The sequence below is a fragment of the Pteropus vampyrus genome, unplaced genomic scaffold (assembly GCF_000151845.1).
Source record: "Pteropus vampyrus isolate Shadow unplaced genomic scaffold, Pvam_2.0 Scaffold339, whole genome shotgun sequence".
In the NCBI taxonomy this organism is placed as follows: Eukaryota; Metazoa; Chordata; class Mammalia; order Chiroptera; family Pteropodidae; genus Pteropus; species Pteropus vampyrus.
In genome coordinates this window covers 1,861,336-1,880,492 of record NW_011889120.1, presented here as the reverse complement: position 1 = coordinate 1,880,492, position 19,157 = coordinate 1,861,336, and the positions used below count along the sequence as shown (strand labels likewise).

At 41.1% G+C, this 19,157-nt stretch overlaps 1 protein-coding gene and 1 pseudogene across 1 annotated transcript; both read right to left on the bottom strand.

The window, feature by feature from the left end:
- Nucleotides 1-1,203: 1,203 nt before the first annotated feature.
- On the bottom strand, nt 1,204-1,322 carry LOC111730898 (annotated as a pseudogene).
- Nucleotides 1,323-10,109: 8,787 nt separating this feature from the next.
- Nucleotides 10,110-13,106, bottom strand: SAT1 (spermidine/spermine N1-acetyltransferase 1). The gene is made up of 6 exons (XM_011378452.2): nt 12,829-13,106; nt 12,530-12,581; nt 12,358-12,441; nt 10,889-10,990; nt 10,761-10,801; nt 10,110-10,628 (listed from the first exon to the last, which is right to left on the bottom strand). The coding sequence occupies exons 1-6, from the start codon at nt 12,892-12,894 to the stop codon at nt 10,458-10,460; spliced, it is 516 nt and encodes a 171-aa protein (XP_011376754.1). The 5' UTR covers nt 12,895-13,106; the 3' UTR covers nt 10,110-10,457.
- Nucleotides 13,107-19,157: the final 6,051 nt, after the last annotated feature.

The following is a 19,157-nucleotide window of genomic DNA, read 5'->3' as shown; positions in this document are numbered from 1 at the left end:
AAGGGTTTGTTTTAAAAAGTAAGCTTCAAATCATTATCATTTGAACTGAAAGATTGTATATATTTCATGGGAAGACAGGAATTTTTTTTTAAAAGATACTTTTGGTTTTAGCTTATCACTTATAAATGTCAACTTAAAATTTTCACTTCCTTTCTTGATCTAAATCTCACTTCTCTCCTACAAGTCATTACCCAGAAATACCTAGGTTTTCACATGTTCGCTTTGCTTTTCCCCACTGAGCTGTAATAAACTTAATGAAATTCAAACCTAGGACAATGCACCGGAAAAATACTAACACAATAACCTGGGTTGCAAAACTTGTTTAGCAAGTTTAAGCTGGAGGTTAATTAAAACCTGTTTGGAAACCTCTTAAAATACAAACTGGAATGTAACCCACACACACAACCACATAGATTTTTCCCTCAGGAGCTTTCTCTTCATCACTTCCTTGGATTTTGGTGGGAACATTTTCCTAGAGTTCCATCTGGTCTGGCCTGAGACCACCATGTCTATGACCATGGGTGTCCATGATCATGGCATAACCCTTTTCCTCCTGTTGGAGAGAAAAAATTTCCCCTTTCCCTTATTAGTTCTTCTGACTAGTCAAATAATTGAGATGACATAAGACAGATTAACAGGAGAAAATACTTGAATTTAATTACATATGTACATATAGGATTCCATAAGAATACGGAGCCCTAGGATAAATTCGGGCCCATAAGGCTTATGTGCCATCTTGAACTAAGGGGAAGGGTGGGAGGTGCTGGTGGTGGTTTGGGACCTCAAAGGGCAGGAAGGCAAGTCACATGGAGATGGAAAAGCAAATGTTTGGTAAACAAATGTTTGCTGGGCCATCTTAACAATGGGGCACATGGACTTTGATCAAATGGGCCTAGCAGGATTCCTCTCTATCACACCTAGTTCATATTACACTATCGTTATCTAGGATGATAGCTCCCTTCCTGAAGCAGGTCCTCTATGTATATTCTTTGAGGCAGTTAGAGAGATGTTCAAAGTTTCTTCCTGAGTGTTTGTTTCTTAAAAAGTCGTCATCTGGGGTGGCAAACTCTGCTCCTCTTCACTCCCATCCCTGGGGAGGAGCAGTTTTTTTTTTTTTTTTAGGCGAGGCAACCCTTGGTTGACCTCACAGATTGCAAGGACCTTGTCAGTTTGCAACCTCTTATTTTTTATTTTTATTTTTTGCGCCTATAGCACCTGGTCTTCCTAGGTGTTCTCCCATCCAGGTACTAACCAGGCCCGACCCTGCTTAGCTTCTGAGATCAGACGGGATCAGGCTTGTTCAGGGTAGCGTGGCCATAGACTTTAGCAGTTCTAATAAACACTGCTCCTTGAGTATTTCGGCTCTTCTGGGAGGTGGGGTGGTTGCGGACTGAAGTGTTGTAAGAATTTCCCCCAGTGTTTCGTGTTTTAAGTTTGCATGTTTTAAAATACAGAGGAGTCGAGTGACATTGTTCGGGACAATAGAGCACAAAGAGAGGTCAAAGGCAGAATAGGAAAAGGTAGAAATGCTGCCTAATACTTGACTGGCCTGTCAGAGAATATTGAACTAGCTGAACATTCTGGACCATTGGCTATATATTCTTTCAGAAGTTCCTCAGGGTTACCGCTATTATTTCTTTTATCCAGGCTTATTTAAAGTGATTATCAGCTAACCCTGCCAGTGGATAAGCATCTGTGAGCTGTGCAGGAAACAAGGCTGGGTATAATTATAACATAATGCTTTAACAACATTGCACAAGACTGTCTCAGTACTATATGCCAGAGTACATAGCGACCGTCTGGCTGACAGGCATTTGGATCGTGATTAGTGTTGGATCGTGTCCTGGAATCAGGCTTGAAGCCAGAAAAGCTGGAAAATGATTTTTGTTTTTCAACTCCTTGAAGGCCTGTGTGGAAAATTTAGGAGAGCAAATTTTTGTTTCTAGTAACAACTCAACGTAATTTGAGGAAGAGACGTTGAAGTGAGGTGGTTCCCCACTTGCCTTGCCTTGAAACTGATCTATGCAGAAGTTGAATTTTCTTGTAGAGCTGGCTGAGAAGTGAAGTGGGGAGCAGTTAATAGGAGGACCCCACCCCCAAACACATCTGGTTCCTCGAAACTCAATCTGAGCACAGGCAAGGCCTTTTCCAGGTGACAGTCTTTGCCGTGGAGCACCACCAGTAATAAATGGCCGAAGGCCACCATGTCTGGTTAAACTAAACAGGGAATTGTGCTTCGTTGAGGTGTCTCTGGAGCCCAGCTGTACAGTTCACCTCTCAACCCCATTGCCTTCTGGTCGTACAACATAGAATAAATTGTTTCACCCTGTACACCCTACCTCCCTCATACACAAAAGGATGGTTTTGTTTTAAGGATTAAATGACATAATCCATGTATAACACGTGGGATGCAGAAAGTGCTCTAAAATTATTAGCTTCCTTTTTTTTTTGCAATTGTGACTCTCAAAATGGGGGCCGTTAAAAGAATGACATTAGAGTTGATTCTCTCTCTGTTTCCCCTTAAAACTGGGGCTGATTTATTCCATTTATTTAATGAATGTTTATAAAGTGCCACAGCGTGCCATGCATGGAACCAGGCCCTCATGATATGGGTTATGGGACATGGTCCCTGCTGCCAGGATGTTTACAATCAAGGAGATAAACATTGTGGTCCACACTGTTATGGCAGAAGCATAAGTCAATAAATAAATCTAAGGTCAAATAGTATGGATCAGCTGCTTAGGGAAGGGGCAGATGTATGACAGAATGTACATGGTCGTGGAGGCGCAGACACAGTTGACGAGCCAGACCTGCAGCCCCTGCAGTGAATCCAAGTTATTCATCCTCCCTGAGCCTCAGTTTCCTCATTTTAAAATGGGCCCGTTCAGTGGTGTGCCGAAACTGGCTCCTACCGACTTGGGAGAGCCTATTGTTAAATATTCAGGAATTTTGCAAGCCAGTTGTCAAAACCACTGCTAGCTTGAAATCAGCCATGGTGGAAGTATTTATACCATGTTAACCAGCGATTCTATAAATCAAGGCTCCCCTACCCCCGCTGGTGTACCAGCACACCACCAGAATATGTGGGGAAGGCAAAACTTGACCTTTATTCTCTTGGGGTCTTTGAGAATTTAATGAACAGAAAACAAATTAACAGGAGAAAAGCATACAAATTTATTCGATATAAGTTTTACATGACATGGGAGCCCTCATAAGGAGATGAAGACCCAAAGAAATGGTAAGACATAAACATTATTATACTCGGTTGACCAAAGAGACGCAATTGTGGAAAAGTAACTAAAATATATGGGGAGGCTAACAGAAGAGGATGATGTTAACAAACTCTGTTTATTCAGATTTCTCTGGGCTTTGACTTCCCTTTGAAGAGTGTTTCTTTTCTCCTGGTACAGGATTGGCATCTTTTCATATGGGAGTTTTATCTCCAGTTTTCAGGGGGGAAAAAGAAAAGGGAAATTAGAATGCCCTTCTTGCATCTGCTGTTTTTCAAGTGCCTTTAGCTCAAAGTAATCCTTATGCCAAAGTGGCGTATTCTGCCACTCTTCAAATGCCCTACATTATTATTATGAAGATTAATGAAATAAAGTCACCGTGGCATCTGGTACACAGTAGATGCTCATGATAGGGTTACTCTAAATATATCACATAGGATATATTAATAATGTACATCCCGCACATCCATATTCATAATTTCATTTAGTCCTCATAGCAACTCTGAGGTAGTTTATTTTTAAACCTATATATGAAGTTTATTTTTATTCCCGTAAGTAAAGAAGAGCCAGGTTATAATTCAGTTTCCTTTGGTCCCAAGTGGAGTATTCTTTCCTCCAGACCCAAACTGCCTCTGGACCATGGCTCTCTGTAAGCAAGGATCATTATTGTTATGGATTTAGCTGTTTAGAAACCACTTTTGTTGCTGTTATTGATTCACTGGGTGAAAGAAAGCAACAAAGTGGAAGTAGACAGCCCTGGCCCACAGCCGGGTGGAAGCCTCTCAGAGCTAAGGAAGACCGACTGCCGCTGCTCTCAGCCCCCACTTAAAAGGCTCTCCCTACTGTGCCCATGTCGTTATCAGAACATAGAGCTGGGAACACTGCTTGTTCTCAGTAAATGTTGCTTCCCTGGGAACCTCTGAAATTCAGAGTTACCTGGACATTGATGTCAGGTCTGGGGTAGGAAATGTACAAGATGAGCCTGGTACATCTTAAAAGCGAGGAAGCTAACAAAGACTTCTGGGGTCAGGTCCATAGGATTCTGAAGCCAGCTTGAAGAAGCTCTCACCGGACAATATGGGCGATCTGAGCTTGAATAAGAAATATAATGGCAATGAATGAAACCACAGGAAATGTTTAAAGTCCATGAGTTAGTAATACTTGGGTGGGGGAGCTAATTGGAAGATGCCGGGGAAGCCAATTCTTTTGAAATCTTGTAAATACAAGAGAAGAATCAAGCATTTATTCTACCTTTGCTGGGTGAACTGTACTTCATGCTAACAAAATACAAGATGAGGGAAAGTTCTCTTTATAGAAGTATTTTAGCTAATAAATGAAGAAGGAATGATAGAATATCACCATTTTGCAACTCCTAATGAATCGGCAGACCTAGATATTCATTTTAACGGCTGCTAGCATCACCAAAAGAGAAGACCAGACATTATATGCCTCTTGATTGTAAAAAATAATCTATGACATATTCTCGCTGAAAAAAATCAAACCTGAATTTGATCAAGTTGGGGCCCAGTTGGTACAGTCTTACCTCTGACACCTTTAACAACACCCTCCCCCGCTTTGTTTAACCAAACAGAAGCAAGTGGTATTGCATTATAGTCATGGCAGTAACGAGTAATGCGGACCCCTAATTTAAAAGGAAGAAATTTTCACACCCTCAGTGGTGATCGAATGATATATTACTACAGACGTACGACTAGTGTCATCGCGACAAAAAAGGGGTCCGTCTGCCCGCATCCATCTAAGCCAGTGAAGAGATACATGCAGCTTTTGCAGCAAAGAAAGTAAGATTTATTAGAGAGTAACAAATCCTGGAGACATAGACGAGCTATCCCTCAAAAGCCTGGCTCCCCTGGTGCCTCAAGAGCCCAGATTGTATAGGGGAAAATCAGTCGTCATGGAAACGAAGGGAGTCAAGGTCATGGGTGCTACTAATTAGAGGATTAGAGGGGAATGAGGTAATTGATCATAGTGTCTGGTTCTGGAATCAGCCATGGAGCTATCCTGTCTGGTCTGTGACTTGGTCTGGTGACCTGGTAGGTAGGGTTGTTGTTCTGCTTCAAGAGACCTGGGACTGAAACACGTCTAAAGCCAAGCTGATATCCTTAGTCTAAAGTCCAAGGGAAACCTACTGTCCTCATGATTACAGGCCTGAGGCTCCGTTAATCTTATGGCCTAAGGCTTATTGATTAAAGGAGCAGGCATATAGAGGATGGGGCCCGGGGAAGGCAGGTGAGTCACAATGCCATTATCTGGGCAAAACCAGCTTGAGAAAAACACTATATTAAAGAAATGAAGTATGTGTGTGGCTACACTAGATATGAATATTTTATGTTTGTAGGTCCTATATAACTGTAAAACCAATATACATTTATAAATCAAATATAAACAAAACTACCAAACTAATAAAATTCAAATGAACAACACCGATTTAATGTGAGGGAAGATGTTTTGCTGAAATGAAGTTGCTGCTTGCAAAAGGACATGGGGTGGATGTTTTTGGTTTCAGGACTGTACATAGTTGTGATGCAGGACAGGGCAAATTTCCCCGAGTTGGTGGGGGAGACCAAGCCCTTCACCGAGAGAAGAGGGTCCTTTGGCAGAGAGTATGGAAAGATTTCAACACATACCCAACGTGAGAGTCAAAAAGAAAGTTGATTAGAAAGGAGGTGACGCTGCACAGACAGTGTGGTCTCCTCTCAGAGGCAGAGAGTGAGAGGGACAGTGAGAGGGACCCTGACTGTTTGGAGAATTTTGTTTATCATTCTGTAGAACCTGTGAGTTATAGTTTAAAAGACTTCGTTAACTCTTTTCCTTTGACACAGACGGATGTACAGTGAGGAAGGAGAAGAGTGTGCTGCGTGAAAAGGTGAGAATATGTAGAGGGAAAGCCCTGCTGGCGATTCCTAACCTTTAATCCATAGGTTCCCCATGGTTTTAGCCAAAGGGAATGACTCTTGGTTCCTGCTTCCCCTGCACAGGTGTGGAGAACATGGTCGGTCTAGCAATCCCAGCACAAATCTTCCTTTGTTCTGCACATGTCCTCCTGGCCGGGCTGCAGGGCTGATCAGTATATAGCAGTCTCTGATTGTGGCTTGATTAACATTTTTGATTCTCTTGCCTCCTCCCTACATTAGTTAGGAGACAGTTCTCCCACCATTTTTCTCTAAAAACTCTCCAGAAGGTCCTCCTTTGTCCGGTGTAATGTCACTTCAGTCGGTCTTTGCTTGGCAAGAGCTCACTGTCAATGATGTGGTGCCAAAGGGGAGCAGCATAAGCACAAACTGAAATGGTTGACCTCGAAATTGTGACTGGGGTTGCTTTCAAGGTGATTATCTAGATCAGTGGCTGTCGACCCTGGCCTCACTTTGGAATGCCCATTAAAATGTAATTAAATTAGCAGTCTCTCAGGGTGGGGTATTAGTATTTCTTTAAAGCTTTCTAGGTGATTCTAACATGTGACAGTACTGAAAACTACTGATTTTGATGATCCAGAATATGCTTATAGTTGTTATTCTTTATAGTTTAATCCAAAAGAACACCAAATTCACGCATTCTTATAAAGAATATGAGGTACTCTGAGAACATGGCAGTGAACACTCAGGGGTTTGAGAAATTTGGTTTGGAGTTTGATTCCTGGGTCTAGTTGTGTAGCCTTAGGCAACTTAAACTCTGAGGTTTAGTTTCTCATTATGAAAAGAAACCAAGAATAGTACCTACCTCATAGGGTGTTTGTGAGAATTAACTGAGAAAATAATTTATAAAGTGCTAAATATAATTAATGCCTTGTTCCTGGTGAGTGCTTACTAAATGTCAGCTCTTTTTTATTATTAGCTATAACATCGATAACCATCTGGAAGCTACTAAAACATTTTCTGGGCAGATGTGAGCCACAAGAAAGAAAGCTGAGAGGGGAATAGGTTGCTGGGCAGACTTTGTAAGGAAGGGCATATGGCAGCCTTCGATAGGTGGGGCAGTGAAGGCGATGGTGACGGTGGGTTCATTAAGGGTATAGGCCTGCCCTACCTGCCTAGAGTGGGTATAAGGCATTAATAAATCATTAGGTTTTCTTCTAAATTGTTGCTTCTACATTTTTATGAAAAAGACTCTACTTCCTTTCCCTGAAAAGGCTGTCCTGTGACATCTAAGCAGTTGATGAGGTTGACACAATGATAGAGCATGGCTTTACTATTGCATGTGTAGTAGGATGTCGTAAGCCTATTCTCGAACAAATCCAGCTACTTCCTGTTTTAATAGTACAATAGTCTCCCCGCCCCCTTATCCATGATTTTGGTTTCCACTGACTCAGTTACTCATAGTCAACCATGGTCCAAAAATATTAAATGGAAAATTCCAGAAATAAATAATTTGTTAAGTTTTAAATTGCACATGGTTCCGAGTGGTGGTGATGAAATCTCGTGCAGTCCTGCTCCAAGGACCTGAATCATCCCTTTGTCCCCTATCTCCATGCTGTACATGGTCCCCACCCATTAGTCACTTAGTAGCAGGCTGGGTTATCAGATTGACTGTCTAGTATCACAGTGCTTGTGTTCGAGTCACCCCTATTTTACTTACTCATGACTCCAAAGCACAAGAATAATGATGCTGGCAATTCGGACATGCCGAAGAGAAGCTGTAAAGTACTTCCTTTAAGTGAAAGGGTGAGTACAGTACAGATATTTTGAGAGAGAAACAAATGAAGACCACGGTCACACAACTTTTATTACAGTATATTGTGATAATTGTTCTATTTTATTATTGTTGTTGTTAATCTCTTACTATGCCTAATTTAGAAATTAAACTTTATCATAGGTATGTGTGTATAGACAAAAACATAGCATATATAGGGTTTGGTACTGTCCGTGGTTTCAGACATCCCTAGGGGTCTTGGAACATATCTCCCACGAATGAGGGGAGACTAGTGTATCAAAAATTTTGACTTTATAAGCCTCTTAAGGGACATAATTAACTTAGGAAATAACAATTATCTTCTTAAAAAAACACAGAGAAAATCCCAAGATATTCTTATGTAATAATTGGCAAGTCCTTAGGCCTGAAATACTATTCTCAAAAGATTACGTCAGGCATAATATTTTAGTAAAATAGTAATTTTCAAATTATCTTTACAGAGATGTCGCTTCCATGGACTCCCCCCACCTTTTCCAGGTTTATCATTGTTTATTATTTCCTCTCATATAATTTCCCCAGAACATTTTTTCTTACTTGCCTGATTTAAAGCTTTATAGATTTGTTTTATTGTTCAGGTTTTTAAAGAGATGGCTGTGATTGAGATGAACATTCAGTGAGGAGATGCTGTGGTGTTTCAGCTTCTACATTTCAAACTTAAGGGACTTCTTTAAAATGGACACAAAAACTTCACAAAAGCTTCTGTGGTGACAGCACTGGGCCTTTAGGGCTAAGCTCTAAGCAGAATGAGAAAACAAAGAGTTATATTGTAACTTGCTTGGTTAATCCAATTTATTCACATATTTAACCGCAGTCAGCATGTAGTCGTTTTCCTCGGAGGCCCACTTTCTAAAACAAAATTTTCGAAATGTCCTCTTTCCCCACAAGGCCTCCTTGGGTTGTTAACCCTTTTGTTTGCTAGAGTCTCTCTCCTATAGTTACTTGCCATCCTAGCAGGACCTTGGTTGCGAATGGACTCTATGAGCCTGTTTTGGTGGCATGCTGGCCGAAATGAATAAACCCCAGAGCTCTCCTGTATCAGAAACAATACAGGATCACACTTGTTTATATGGCTGCCTTCTAATTTAAGAAATCGTAAGACACTGAAAACAGCTGACTGCAGGGCAACATCACCCCTTCAACTGAGGAGCCCTCAGTGTTTATTTCCTGGAGAACACAAAGAAGAGAGTATTGTTTTTCAGGGATCTGGTGACTTGTAAAACATTTATCTTGGAAATCAGTACAGTGGTTCTTACCTACTCCCTGTTTTCATTATTACTGTAATTAGTGGGTTTAGGAATTTAGTTAGATCAATGTAATGAGTAAAAAAAGTTCACATATCTAATAAAATCTCTTCCTCCTGCCTATTCTGAGTTTCATTTTCAGTCCAAGAGAAAACGAAATACTTCTTACCCACTAGTGGTTTCAAACACTCCTCCTAGCCTATTGTGTTAGCACAGGACAACAAACTCACCCTCCAGGTAGGACGCTAACTTCCCTTACTGGTACCTGTGTCCATCTCCAGCCTGTTTGTAAATTTCCTGCAAAAACGTGAGATTTTTATTCCTGCCTGGTTAGCGAAGTGATCCGCTTTTCCTTCCAGATAGTATTTTACGTAGGACGAGATTGTTGTGGGCAAGATGTTTTCCCAAAGATTTCCAGTGTTTCAGAATCCCACCTCCGCCTCTTTTACTCGCGTTAACAAGTGGGTATATTTACTGAGCCTTGGTTTTTAAGCTCTTGACATTTCTGCAGGTGAAGCGTATTGTCATCAATGTAAAGTCATCTTTTACATGTTGCTATGTTTACCTTGGAATTCAACTGGTTTCTTTCCAGATGTTTAAACAATTAAGTTTTAAGTTATGTTTCTTGGCCATTTTTATTTTGTACTCAGCAGCAAGAAAAATGTCTTCATAAAGGATTAGTAAATATGCTTACACCAGGCCAGCTTTTATTGCAACAACTTGAATGTGAAATATATTTCCATGTTTTTAAATCCAGGTTTTATTTATACTGTGAATTTTGATTTTTCAGTCGGACCTAAGTATTTGCTGACAGCATTGTTTTCAGTATTGTCCACTGACTCCAAAGGAATATTTGCATTGTACTCCTAAGAAATAATGTTTATATAATAATAAAGAATAGGTTTAAAATAAAAAAAATGCTTACACTAGAAGATGAAATCAAAGGGTAGTTTATTAAAAAAGAATTAAAACAGAAACTCTAAGTACCAGTGTGTACATTGTACACATTTAAATGACTCACAAGAATGAAGTTTTTTTTTTTTTCATATACATTAAGATCACACCGCCCTGTTTATCAAAAGATGTTCAAGGAGAAATCTGACTCCAAACTGCATCGCCATCTTCGAGAGACCACATTTCAAACATGCAACAACGTCACTGGTAATAAAGCTTTGGAATGGGTGCTCATTCTATTATTTCACTACGAACAGGATAGAAAGCAAGATAAGATGGGAATTTTTTCTAATAGAATGGATGCTGTCATCGTGTACACCAGCACTCCTCACTCCTCTGCTGCCATTTTCACCAAGTACTCCTTATCGATCTTGAAGAGTCTCCATCCCTCCTCACTGGACAGATCAGAAGCACCTCTTCTTTTGTAGAAGTTGATAGAAGGTTCATTCCATTCTGCTACCAAGAAGTGCATGCTGCTGCAGCGACATTTCATAGCAACCTGTTATATGTAGGGGAGAGTAAAATGCAAACTCAGTGACATTTCACCCGTTTTCCAAGACCCACTTTTGATTCAGTCATTAAAATAAGCCAGTAAGTCTTATAAATTCAGAAACCCCAAACCAAGACATACCTGGCTTAGATTCTTCAGAATTTCTGATCCGATTCCAAAACCTAAAAGAAAGAGAAATACCATTTAAAAGTTTATTTGAAGGACTTCAAGCCCTCCCTTTAGAGCCACCCCCCTGAACTCAAGCATACCTCTATAATCACTCATTACGAAGAAGTCCTCAAGATACAAGAGTTTGCCAATCCATGGGTCATAGGTAAAATAGTACATGGCAAAACCAACAATGCTGTGTCCTGTAATAAGAATGTCACATGAGCTATGGATGAAAAATATCCATAGCTGTAGCTGCAAAATCAGAACCCTATCATAGGTTTTCAAGAATATACATGCACGTATTACAGAAATAAGTAGCCACTGAACTGGACTGCCTCCTGACTTTTAGGCTAGTGCAGTCCAAGGCCACAGTTGGACGATCTCACTGTTCCAAGAATATGTATTAGCAAAAAGCACACAGTAGAGCCGCCTGAAGCCAGGCTAAAACCGTGGACTGGCCACTCTGCAACCTGCTGGATCTCATACTCAGGAAGCGAGAATACTTTCATTACTTGCCAGAGCAAAACTGCTATGGTCTTAAACTAAACACACACATTATTCACATCCTATTGATATATTTGTATGTTGACGTGGGAATAAAGTTTACACGGCAGTTCAGAATAGTAAATATTTGTTGTTTAGAAACTCTGCTTCCTTAAGGTCAGGACATTAGGCCAAAAGTGTAATGTTTAATTTCAGAACTTGCCTTCCAATTAAGAAATTTTTCGATTTGCTCTCCCCAGTTTTTAAGCCAGAAGAAGCAGAGGTATCCAGAAACAGGTATTATGTAACATCCACATACTTTTAAAAAGTACCTCATCCCTATTTTTTCTGCTCATTTCTTCTAGCTTGGGGAACAGGCATCGGAAAAAAACTTATGCACCCAGCCAAATAACTTCCCCTTTTAACTCTGTCTTCTGACCAGTCAACAGGGACCAGCAAAATAAAATCGGACTCCCTTTTATTGGGTGTCTGTAACTTCAAATGGAGGCAAAGGTTTCAAATTAAACTTTCTTGCCATTTTATAGTCCTCTGCAAACACAGGAAGCAAGTAGAATAGTTTCTGATCTACCGTGTTTTAAGTGTGTGATAATAGGGCCTTACCTCATTTTTATCATGATCATCTACTTTATTGGGTAAAGGATCTTTTAGTTACCTCCCCGCCCATCCATGTACACGGAAGGGCCATGTACATGGCGAAGCTAGAGACTGTAACCTGAAGATTGGGACAAATTAAAGAAAAAAATGTGATTTAACACGATTACAAAAAAGGTTACGTTAGGGTCAAACAAAGAACCATTTATGAAACTGAATTACAACAAATGACATACCTAACTCTTCCGGTCTCCACAGCACTGATACTTACTTAAACAGCAATTTTAACCCGCCCTATTAAGTGCAGCACATCTACTTTTTTTTTTTTTTTCCTCAGTAGTTTGAACACTGGCTGGCTAGTTCTGGCCAATTTCTCAATAAGTAACCTCGGCCTGTGTTGTCAGTGGTTCTACACGGCAGACACTACGTTTACACACTAGGTCTCTGGCTTCTGGGACCGGAGGGCGGTTACCTTCCGGAGTGCGGTTTTCTTTGGGCACTTCTGCCACCAGGCAGTGGTAGAAGGGGTGCTCTCCGAAACCATCCTCTAGCAGATCTGCAAGACAGGGCAACAGGGACAGTGTTGGCGTGGCGATGGTGACAGGCACCGACGCTCGTCCCCTGCTCCGCCACTGTTGCGTTACCTTTTTCAGTTAATATTACTTGTTCTTCCATGTATTCATATTTAGCCAGTTCCTGGGGCGATGCACATGGGAGAAAGGGAGAGAAGCAAAAAACTAAGTGAGGCCCCGGTCAGCCCAGAGGGAATGGGGTGGGCGGGGTGGCGTGGCGATTAGTTCCCGGAGCCCGGCCCGGAGCAGGGCTGGGGGAGGCGGGCGGGGAGAGGAACTAGCCCGAGACGCGGACTCAGCCGGAAACAGAGCCACCGCCCCTTTCCCCCGCCGCCCACTTCGCCCCGGGAAGGGCCTGAGTCTCCCGCTACCTTGATCAGCCGCAGGATGTCACTGCAGTCGTCGGCGGTGGCCGGGCGGATCACGAATTTAACCATTTTCGTCTTTTGCTTTTCTTCCCTTTGCGGACCAGGCCCCTGTATTTGAACAGCAGGAGAAGGTGGTTCTTCATTCGTCTCCCGGGAGCGTCCTCTTCTCAGTCAGGCTGGCACCATGACCCAGGGAACCTCGGTGAACAACGAGAAAACGCAAGCTACTGCAACTGAAGAAGCTACGTGCGCTGGAGCCGCTGTCGAGCCCGGCTTTTTAGCACGAAGAAGCCCCACCCTGAGCCGTGAGTCGGCGGCACATCGTCCAATGAGGCTGCAACCGCCCCCGTCTTCCTGGTGCCGCCCTCTCTTCCGGCACCCGTGTGAACCCGGGAGGCGCGAGCCGGGGCTGAGAGGGGCGCGCCGGTTCCCCAGCGGCGCCCTCTAGCGGCGTCTCGCGGAGCCTTCCCGGAAGCCCGACGTCAGAGCCTAGGCGTCCCCAGTCACCTTTGCAAAATAGGAAGAGAGGTTCCTCTTATGGCCACCGACCAGTGACCTTGCTGTTTCCTCTTTGGCCCGTCAGAAAAGGAAACTCAGGAGACCTGGCCTTGGGCAATGGGGGGATTGGAGCAGCGGTTCTAAAAGTGGGGTTTGGGGGACCCTTTGGGTTCCAAGATCCTTTCAGGGAGTCTGTGTTAAATCAAAACTAGTTTCATAATAATACTAAGACGTCATTTGCCTTTTTCAGTCTCACTGGAATTTTCCAGAGGACAACTGATGTGCGATGAAGTCACCGTTCAGATGACTAAAGGAATGAATGGGTGCTTGTATATTCTTGTGCTTTTTAGAATTTCCTAAGGAAAGCTATTTGGATTTCTCAATATTTTTTTTCCTCCTATACAGTACTTCTAGTTTTTAGAGTTAACAGAATGTTTTCTTTTCTACTTTTCCCCTCCTTCTTAAAATTTTCTTACATCTCAGGTTTTCTTTGTGGAAATACTCCTGCCCGAGGTACGCTCTTCATAATTTCTTTTAATGAAGGTCTGCTTTTTTTTTTTTGAATTTTTATAAGAATTTATTTGAGCCAAACTGATGACATATGCCAGGGAGCAAGTTCTCAAATGCTTCTTGAAGGACTGCTTTTGTAAAATTTTCTGTTTTGTTTTTCTAAATATGTCTTTAATTCATCTTAAAATTCTTGAGGGATTTATTTCACTGTTTATAGAATTCGAGGTTGCAAGTTATTTTCATTAAGCATATTGATGATCTCTGACTATCTTCTGACTTCCATTGCTGTTGAAAGTCGTTGTAATTCCTACTTGCTCCATCATCTATGCTTCTGTTTTCTCTTTTAGAAAACTTTTATTTTGAAATAATTAGAAATTTACAGGATGCATGATGACATCATTGCTCTGGTGACTAAAGGAATGTGTCCTTGTATATTATGTTTTCCTGGAACTTTTGAAGGTAAACATTTTGGATTTGTAACCGCGCAAATCTTTACTTCTTTAAAATGGCTTTATTTTCTCTTTCTTTTTGATTTAAACCAGCCTTGGGCTCACTTGCATCTTTTCTTTCCTTATCTTTCTGCATACAGCACAACTATTGCCTTCATCATTAAGCTCTTAGGTGAGCATCAAGCAGTCTTAAGAGCAAAGCCTGAGGTCTGTTGACCACAGAAACAGAGTTTCAGGCAAACTAAAGATAACAGCTTGCTGCTCCACAGGCATGAAGGCAGGTGACCCTACCAGCATCCCCTTGAAACCGGACAGAATGACGCCCTGACTGACATCAGGACCTGATGCAATGATCGACTGCCCCTACCCCAGCCCCGACCAGTCAGTAGAGCCCATGACCCCGACTCCCTTAGCTACTACGATTAACGAGTTTTTCCCTATAAAACCTATCCCCTAGAGACCATCGGGGAGCCAGGTCTTTGAGCACTAGCTCACCCGTGTCTCCAGGCTTGGCGCCATTTCCTTAAGTAAACCTCTAATTTCTTTGCTGCAAACTCCTGTCCTTGTCTCTTTTGGCTATTGATGCATGCAGGCAAAACGAACCCCTCGAGTTCGGTAACAGATTGTTCAGTAATTTTTAAATGTCCTGAGAGCAAACTGTTTGAGAACAGTAGGATTAGAGTGTAGCTGTACCTGGACTGTATCCACTGGAACAAGTATTCAAGTCTCCTGCAGATAGAGTTTCTTTTACAACCTACCTTCCCAGGCAGACCTTCCTGATGGTCCTGCTTCGGCTGCCCCGCCTTGGTTACTGGATGAGTAGAAGTTCTCAGTCTGTAGAATGAGAGGTTGGACTATTGCCAAATCATGTCCCCACCCAAAAACTATTCAACAAGCAAAAGTAGATTGTTAATCCTCCCACCTTCTGGGGATGTCCTACATAGTGAGTCACTGTGGGAGTTTATGAAATGTCTTTCTCAAAAATCTTTAAAAATAGCATTGATTCTCAATTGCCTAAGCTACTGCAGGTAGTGTCTTTCCTGATACCATGAAGCATGGAAGACCATTTTTAGGCTCTTTCCTCCACTGTTTTGGTCTAACGTGCAGGAGGACTGAAGAGAGCTCATTACAAATTTACTGATAACTGTAAATCAAACCTCCATAACTATAAATTAAGCCCTAATGATAACTGCCTATCATTGAAGCAAAAACAAGGGCATTTTCGATTTGGGTTGCTTAGATTTTTAGAATAACGATCGTTTCATTAAAATGCGATATATTTTTCTGTTTATTCTGTTTTTCCAGTTTAAGTTTCACGCTCTTATGCTCCACTTTGCCTTTGTGACAAGAGCCTGATCTGAAAAACATCTTTAAAAAAAGCTCATTGTGATTGTGTCTGTGCCCGTGTAGAAGCTCTGCTCCTTTCGGTCACTCGCCATGAGGAATGCCTACAGCAAACCAAAGAGTGAAAAAGTGATACAGATAAGTAGACTGGGGCAGAGACAGTCCCTGTTGTAAGCAGTCATCCCAAGCCACCCCTATCTATTTATAAGGTGAAATCTATTTGCCATCCTAGCCTTAATCTATCCCAGGCTGTTACAGTTTCACTCCATTGGGGCTCTGACTGAGGATCATAAAAAATTACGGTGTAGAGACTATAGAGACCCCTTTAGTTAACATTTAAGAGATGTGGTCATGCCTCTTTTCTTCCTGTCTAACACTCTGTGAGCAGGTCAGCCCAATGGCAGTTGTACTAAATCTGCAGAGATTGCCCCATGGAAACCGGGTGTAGATGCCGAGTGACTTTTAGGCAAAGACATGGAATATTCCAAGGCTATGAACGTTTATGACTTAAGATTAGTCTTGGTGTCCATTGCTCTTCACCGTGAACTTCTTATTTCAAGATTGCACAATAGTGAGGCAGTTATTTAATAGCAAGTTATCTTATACCATTCTTTTGTATTAGTCATTCATTGTCACATAAATTACCAAATTTAGTGGCTTAATTTACATACATTTATTATTGTGGTTTCTGTAGGTCAGGAGTCCAGGCATGGCTTATCTGGGTCCTCTGCTTAAGGTGTCAGCCAGGCTGCATTCTCATGTGGGAGTGTGACCAAGGAAGAATTCGCTTTATATCTCATGTTGGCGTTGGCAGAATTCATTTCCTTGACTGAGGGCCTTGGCTTCTTACTGGCTATTGTTTGAGGCTACCCGTTGTTTCTAGAAGCTGTCTGTAGTTCCTTGTCATCTGGGCTTACCCAGTATGGTATTCACTTCATCAAGCCAGCAAGAAGTGTAGTCTGCTAGCAAGATAGTCTTTTTTGTGTTGTGAATCCTGCTCCCACATATCATAAAATTGCCATCTTAACCATTTTTTAGTGTACGGTACAGTAGTATTACCTATATGCATATTATTATATAACTGATCTCTAGAACTTTTTCATCTTGCAAAACTGAAACTCTGTCTATGCGTATTGAACAGCTCCCCACCTCCCCCTCCCTCAGCTCCTAGTAATCCCCATTCTACTTTCTGTCACTATGAGTTAAGACCGTACTTTAGGTATCTCATGTAAGTGGAATCATTGTGTCTTTTTGCGACTTACTTATTTGACTTAGTATAATGTCTTTTAAGATTTACCTGTGTTATAGCCTATCACATAAATTTAAATTCCCTTCTTTTTCAAATCTGAATTAATATTCTGTTGTATGTATATACCACATTTCTTTATCCATTCAATCACTGATGGACATTTAGGTTGCTTCCACCTTTTGGCTACTATGAATATTGGTGTAATGAACATAGGTGTACAAAAATTGCTGCAATATCCTGTTTTCAATTCTTTTGGATATATAACCAGAAGTGGGATTCCTGATTATATGGTAGTTATATTTTTAATTTTTTCAGGAACCTCTCTACTGTTTTCCATACAGGCTGGCTATTTTATATTTCTACCAACAGAGCACAAGGGTTTCCTTTTCTCCACATCTCTACCAGCACTTCCAGCACTTATTATTTTCTGGAGTTTTTTTTTTGGGGGGGGGAGAGGGGATAGTGTTCATCCTAATATGTGTGAGGTAATATCTCACCGTAATTTTGATTTGCCTGTCTCTGATGATTAGTGATGCTGAACATCTTTTCATATGCTTGTTGACTGTATGTCTTCTTTGGAAAATGTCTTTTCAAGTCCTTTACCCATTTTGTTTTTTTATTATTATTTTTATTATTTATTTATTTATTTTTAATTAAGTTTATTGGAGTAACATTGGTTAATACAATTATATAATTTTCAGGTGTACATTATAATTTGACATCTATATATTCTATTGTGAAATTACCACCCAGAGTCTAGTTTCCTTCAGCTACCATGTATTTGACCCCCTTTACCCACTTCACCTTCCTCCAACCCCCCTATATTTGACTCCCTTTACCTTGTCTACCTCTTCCCTCCTCCCCCACCCCCTACCCTCTGCTAACCATTACTCCATTATCCATGTCCCTGCGTCTCTGTCCTGTCCATTTGTTGCATTTTAGGTTTATATCCCACATATAAGTGATATCATGTGATTTTCAACTTTTTCAATCTGGCTGATTTTGCTTAGCATGATTATCTCGAGATCCATCCACGTTGTCGCAAATGGCAATATTTCATCTCTTCTTATGGCTGAGTAATATTCCATTGTCTATATGTACCACGGCTTCTTTAGCCAATCATCTATCGTAAGACACTTCGGCTGCTTCCATGTCCTGGCCACTGTGAATAATGCTGCTATGAACATCGGTGTGCAAATATCTTTTTGGATATAAGCTTTTAAGTCTTTGGGGTAAATACCCAGTAGAGGGATTGCTGGATCATATGGTAGATCAATTCTTAGTTTTTTGAGGAACCTCCATACTGTTTTCCATAGTGGCTGTACCAATTTGCAGTCCCACCAGCAGTGTATGAGGGTTCCATTTTCTCCGCATCCTCTCCAGCATTTGTTATTATTTGTTCTGTTGATTATAGCTATTCTGACAGGAGTGAGATTGTATCTCATTGTGGTTTTGATTTGCATTTCCCTAATAGCTAGCGATGTTGAGCACCTTTTTATATATTTGTTGGCCATTTGTATGTCCTCTAGGGAGAAGTGTCTGTTCAGATCCTCTGCCCATTTTTTGATTGGATCATTTGTTGTTGTTGTTGTTGTTGTTATTGAGTCGTATGAGTTCTTTGTATATTTTGGATATTAGGCCCTTATTGGAGGCATTGCTTGCAAATATATTTTCCCATTCGATGGTTGTCTCTTTGCCTTATTGACAATTTCTTTTGCTGAGCAGAAGCTTTTTAGTTTGATGTAGTCCCATTCATTTATTTTAGCTTTTACTTCCCTTGCTTTTGTGGTCAGATTCAAAAAATTCTCTTTAAGTCCAAGGTCCTTGAGTTTGGTTCTTGTGTTTTCTTCTATGCAACTTATTGTTTCAGGTCTTATATTCAGGTCCCTAATCCATTTTGAGTTAATTTTGGTGTGTGGTGATAGACAACAGTCTAGTTTCATTCTTTGGCAGGTGGCCTTCCAATATTCCCAGCACCATTTATTGAAGAGGCTTTCCTTTCTCTACTGCATGTTTTTAGGCTTCTTTGTCAAAAATTAGTTGCCCATATAAATATGGGTTTACTTCTGGACTCTCGATTCTGTTCCACTGGTCCGTGTGTCTCTTTTGCTGCCAGTACCATGCCGTTTTGATTACTGTCGCTTTCTAGTATAATTTGAAGTCAGGCAGAGTGATGCCCTCCAGCCGCATTCGTTTTTCTCCAGATGCTTTGGCAATTTGGGGTCTTTTGTGCTTCTATACAAATCTGATGATTTTTTTTGTTCTATTTCTTTAAAAAATGC